At 60.2% G+C, this 5,645-nt stretch overlaps 1 protein-coding gene across 1 annotated transcript; it reads right to left on the bottom strand.

Moving 5' to 3' along the window:
- Positions 1-605: 605 nt before the first annotated feature.
- On the bottom strand, positions 606-2,395 carry NKX2-8 (NK2 homeobox 8). Its single transcript, XM_072866047.1, has 2 exons — positions 2,230-2,395; positions 606-1,156 (listed from the first exon to the last, which is right to left on the bottom strand). Exons 1-2 carry the CDS (start codon positions 2,393-2,395, stop codon positions 606-608), a joined length of 717 nt encoding a protein of 238 aa, XP_072722148.1.
- Positions 2,396-5,645: the final 3,250 nt, after the last annotated feature.

Consider the following 5,645-nt stretch of genomic DNA (forward strand, 5'->3'; position numbering starts at 1 on the left):
CTTCCCGCAGGAAATATCGCCAGGTTTACAGTGAGATGCTTGCAGCGAACTTTATTCGCCGTTTACCGGCGCGCGTGGGTAAAATAAAGGGACTTGAAAGCGAAATTCCGCTGGCGGGATCAAGAGGAGTATTTAAGATTTTATGGCACAGGAGGTAATCCTACGAAAAAGCCCCCGTTGTCAAAAATACACTTCTCCGCCGGGAAAAATTTATTTGCCAAAAATCATTTTATTAGTCACTGAAAGAATCAGCTATTTTAAAATAAACTAGGTCGCTAGGTTTATTATTATTTTTCGACAAGGAACCCCTGGAAAAGGAGCGGGAGGGGCGGAGGTTTCACAAAAAGAGCCGCGCCCGGCATCCGCGCCCTCGGGTGAGACCGGCGGAGGGAGGGCGGCCCGGGCGAGCTCCGTCCCGGCCGGCCGCGCCGCCGGCCCGCCCGCCGCCGCCCCGGAGCCGCGCTCCGCCGCCCGGCCCGCCCGAGCCCGGCAGCCGCGGTGCCCCGGCGCGCCCCGGCGCCGTCCCCGCGCCAGGAGCCCGGGGCTGGGGCGGGCCTCCCTGCGCCCGTGGGATGAGTCCGGCCCTGGAGGGCGAAGCGCCGCCGTCACCATCCCCAGGAGACGACGGCGGGGTGCGCTAAGTGCTGGCAAGCGGGGAAGACGCCGAGGGCGGCGGCGGAGGCGGGCGGGCAGGCGCGGTAGCCCTGCAGGGCGAGGGCAGCCTGGGCGCTGCAGCCCGCCAGGGCGCAGCCCAGCTTGGGGCGGGCGGCGGGCGGCGGGGGGCTGGCGGGGCAGCCGCGGCAGGGCTCCCCGTCCCGCACCAGCACCGGCACCACCACCCGGCGCAGCAGGGCGGGCGGGCGCGGCGGGGGGCTGCCGGGGCCCTCGCTCCGCGCCCGCTTCATCTTGTAGCGATGGTTTTGGAACCAGATCTTCACCTGGGTGGGCGTGAGGCTGAGCAGCCGGGCCAGCTGCTCCCGCTCCGGCGCCGAGAGGTACCGCTGCTGCCGGAACCGCCGCTCCAGCTCCAGCGTCTGCGCCTTGGAGAAGAGCACCCGCCGCTTCTTCTTCTTCTCCTCGGCCTCCGAGCCGCGGGCGGGGAGCGACCGTTGGGTGGAGTCGGGCAAGCTCAGCTCCGGGCCGCTCTCGTCGGAAGCTGGGAACAGCGAGGGGGTTAGAGAGAGGGGCCGGCCGGCGACGGGGCGCGGGGCAGGCACCGAGGAGGCGGCGGGCCGTCGAGAGCCGAAACGCCTCCCGCAGGGAGAGCCCCGGCTGTTTACCGGGCCGGACTAATCCCAACAGTCAACAAGAGACGTGGGCTTGTTGATGTGGGCCCTTACATCAGGCTAACCCCCCGGACACATTAAGCCTAACCCACGGGAGGGAGCGGGCGTTCCCCCCGCGGCGCCGCGGCTCTGCCCCGGCCTCAGTCCCCGCACGGGCACGGGGACTTGCGGGCTGGGAGCGTTTGGGCTCGCTCGGTGCTAAAACGCCGCATCGGGCCGCCCGTCCCTGCATCCGTGCTTTTCTCCAGCCGCCCGATTGCCTTAGTATTTAACTTATCCCGAGGGGGGTCCCGCGTCCATCCAAAGGACGGTTTCCCGCCACGCACACACAGGTATACATTAAACGCCGTGTATCTGCGGCACAGTTTACGTCTGTGAGGTAAGACCAATGTGCTACGCAGCTGGGTCTGGGAGCCGGAGCCTGCTCGCCGCGGTGGCAGATGCGTGGATCTAGGCGGTGGCGCCCAGGGCGCGCTCCGCGGCAGCGCGGGGATGCGAGGCACTGGGTGAGTGCTTAGCTTTCCTCCACGGTGCGTGGGGTGACCTGAAACCCCTCCAGCACAAAAAGGCAGGATTTCTTGCAACAGTGAAACGGGGAAAAAAAAAAAAGACCAAAAGAATCCGGGGAGCGAGCTTAAACGGTAAGCGCAGAGAGACGGGCGGACACAGCCTGAGGGTTTGCTTTCTGCCATAGCTGGGAACATGCACGGACCTACGGAAAAAAAAAGAACCTTTTCTCTCTTAAGCTCGTGGCCGGGATGTTCCTGCTGTTTCATTGTTGCAATTCAGTAATATTCTATAAAATTCCCAGCCTGGATCCCCCCGACCCTGTAGGCTACACACGCTGGCGATTCGCTTCTTCGCATCTTCCCCAAAGGAAGGGGGGAAACAAATAAAAGATAGCTGTGCGGAGATGGCGAATTCCTGTCCGTTTCATACTCACAGGGGTAGTGATTTCTGTCTGTTTCTATCCACCCTCGGTACGGCGAGCCGGTGTAGTTCTCCGCTGAGTGGTGGTGGTCAGAGGCTTGCTTTATGCTATTAGCATCCTGCTCTGGTAAATCCAAAATGCTCCTCACTGTAAAACTGATCCTGCCAGATGTGGCCATGGTAGACTGTGCACACACACCCCCAAAAAAATATCGTCCCAAAGCCCAGAACCCTCTCCCTTAAAAGCTGCGAGGAAAGGACTGCGCCCAGTTACTGGGGAATCTCCCAGCTCAAGAGGACCTTCCCTTCCATCGCCACCTAACCCCAAATATTAGTGTCGTTTACAGAGGTGTCCTGTTTATATAAACAGTCCTCCCCGCTGCAAACACTGCCTGCTTTCAAACCGTCCCTGTCTATAGGATGCTAAGTACCTGAATTAGTCAAGTGCTAAAGCCCTAATGGGAGTAGGTGTAACCCCCCCTCCCGCCACCCCCATGAGAGAATAACCCGTTACCTCCCAAAGACAGCAGGAAACAGGCTTCATCATTACATATTCTGTCTGATTAGCCAAAAGTGGGGACAGATAATGGTAATTGTTAGCAGTGAATAACATCTTGGGTGGCATGTGGATGACCAACAACCAACCCCCTCCATCCGCCACCAAAGCCACCAGCGTCCCTTCTATCCGCAGACAAAGTGAATCCTCCCAGGACATCCGCAGAGCCTGCCGAGAGCCCCCTCCCCGCTTCTCCCTCTTTATTTCCCCCCCCTCTCCCCTCTCTCTTTAAACCTGGAAGGAATTTAAGTCGTTATTTGTTTTCTGTCCCCGGGCTGTTTGCCGTGCTACCTCCAATTCTCCCGCTTGCCATTGGCAGGTTTCCTATCCTCAGCGGGGGATTTTTCACACCTCGGCTGAGCTCCCGGCGGGGAAGGCCGGCGGGTGTCTGCGTTGAGGGGATGGGATCTCCGGGGTTGGGTTTTTTTACTCTCCTGAGCAGGCTGGATGGAAGGTGCACCCTTCTCTCGGGAAGGGTGATGGCGTGAGCTTGGCTGGGGAAGCGCGGGGAGCCGGACACGCTCGGTCCACAAGCAAGCGTCGGGAGGAGGGGTGGGGGAGATGTTTTTTTTTTAGCACCATTTTGCCTTGTCATAACCCGAGGAATATCCCCTCGGGCGGCATGTGTGAGTGGCTGACACGATTCCAGCTGGGAGAGAGGGAGAAAAGATCAAACACGGCGCGTTTATTTATCCGCCCGTCTGCCGTCCCCGCCGAGCGCCGCTTCATCCGCCGAAAGCAGCAGCGAACACACCCGGAGCCCCGGGCCTCCCGGGAGGAGGGGTGCGGCAGCGGCTGGGCACGGCCCGGCGGCAGCTCCGCGGTCCCCGCCGCGGGGCAAGCGCCTCCTCGCAGCCCTTCACCGGGCGGCCCCGTCGCCCCGCGAAGCTGCGGTCGGGCTTTGCCCCGCCTCAGTGGCCGCCGCGGACTTATAGAACCAGATGACAGAGAAAGGAGAAACCCGATGAGCCGTCCAAATGCAAAACTGCAGTGGCAGGGCTCGGTCCTCAGCCGCAGGGCGGGGGCAGAAGCGACCGATGGGCGCGATTAGCCTGTTTCAGGCGGGTCGCGCGGCGTGGGTCGAGCCGTGGGGGCCGCAGAGGGCGGGGGCGGGACACGCTCCCCACCCGCACGCCGCAGCGCCCGTCCCCATCGCTTCCCGCCGGTTTCGCGGGAGAGACCCGGCGCCCGCCTGGAAAACCAGTGGGAGGCGAGTCCGGCTGGGTGGAGGAAAGCCCGGAGGGAAGGAGAGACCTCATCTCCCCGGGCGGGTCCGCTTTCCCCGGAACGCCGGCCACAGCGCGCACGGCACAGCCCCGTCGGGCAAACGGCGAGAAACCGTGCGGTGATGCGCTGCGCGCCTGGAAACAGAGACCCCGGTACACACGGAGATACTCTTCTAGCCGGCCGCTTTGTTGGTTCAAATTTCCCTGTCCAAACAGACATCTATAAGCTATTGTGTATAGATTATATTTATCCACCCCTGCTCTCGCCCCCCAGCCCCGCTCCCCGCCAGCCCCCGGCCGCCGCCGCCCCTCCCCGCCCCGCTCCGGGTGCCGCTTCTGGAAGCAGTTACACTTTCGCGGGGAAAATGTCAACAGAGCAGTAACGGCAAGGGAGAGGCGAGATTTATATCGGCGAGATTTGTGGGCAAGATGAAGGGGGCACAAGGCTCCATTTGGCCAATTTCCCGCATATTTCTTCGGGACTGGACAGGCTCCATATAAACGATTCCCAGGCCGTGATTACTGCAGCCACCTATCAAGCGTGCCTGGTGACAGTAGTTATCTTCCCCGCTCCAAGCACAGCCTCCCAGCCGTCCTGGGTGGTCGGAGCGAGGGGAGCACAAATACATGCCAACTGCTAGGCCGTGAACAAAAGGGAAATGTAGCCCTATGTCCCGGACCTGTTGGAAGCATTTGTTCCAGTCAAGATTTTGCATTTGTTCAGATCCGGAATAATAGGTGATTGACGCCTTCCCACAATGTGCTTTAACTCTCCGGGATAAATCGGAGCTTGTTCCTTGTTGTCATGGTTTTCAATAGGGTTCAATGGGATTGAACCACTATCGACTCTGCTTTACGTCTCCGGCAGCCCCGTCCATACAAATTTATTAGTTATGTCTTTTTAAATGAGATTAAATTGAAACGACGTGGCCGGCCTCGGCGGAGCGGCTCCTCCCGCGGTCGCCCCGCTCCCCCTCGCCCCGTGTCACCGCCGGGGCAGCCCGCGGCGGGCGGGAGGTGGGCGCCGGCCCGGCCCCCGCCCCGCCAGGTACGGCCGCGCTCACCTGCGCCGGCGGGCCCCGGCCCGGCCGGTAGCGCCGCGGCTGCCCCGCGCTCCCGGACGCCCCCAGTACAAAAGGAGGCCCAGAAGTGCTTTTATTTTTTTATATATATATATATATATATATCGTGACCCCACAGGCAAACATTTGCTGAATGCCCGGGCTGGAGCGGAGTTGCGGGGGCGGCCAGGGGAGGGGAGGGGGGCGGCGTTCAGAGCACCACAAACGTACAGTATCCGAGGTGGCTCTTACGAGGAGTTTGCCAAGGACACTCTAAAGAAAGTGCAAAAACTTTGCAAGGGAAAAAAGTCAGGATGAGAGAAAGAGAGTCTACTTCAGTGACCTCTCTTAGCCTTTTAATCTATTTAACATCCTAAGCCCACACTGATGTGTAGAAATAAGTAAATGGTACTCTTCAAGCCTTAAGAGCTCTTCAGCATCAAATATTTGCACTTACTCTTAGAGTTTTTCTCAAATAGCGCAAGACACATTCTCCTTGGACGAGCCGAGCTGTCTAAATATACCTACGCATTGTTATCTGCGGGAAATAGTTCGCTTCAAAGGGAGAACGTAATAAACCTGAAAT

This window comes from Ciconia boyciana, chromosome 6, assembly GCF_034638445.1.
Source record: "Ciconia boyciana chromosome 6, ASM3463844v1, whole genome shotgun sequence".
In the NCBI taxonomy this organism is placed as follows: domain Eukaryota; kingdom Metazoa; phylum Chordata; class Aves; order Ciconiiformes; family Ciconiidae; genus Ciconia; species Ciconia boyciana.

What these genes read in the sequence shown, in the direction of transcription:
- NKX2-8 (XM_072866047.1), bottom strand. Translation starts at nt 2,395, where the DNA reads ATGGCCACATCTGGCAGGATCAGTTTTACAGTGAGGAGCATTTTGGAT. An exon ending in AGACAGAAATCACTACCCCT is followed by an intron (nt 1,157 to 2,229) that starts GTGAGTATGAAA and finishes CGCTGTTCCCAG; the next exon opens with CTTCCGACGAGAGCGGCCCG.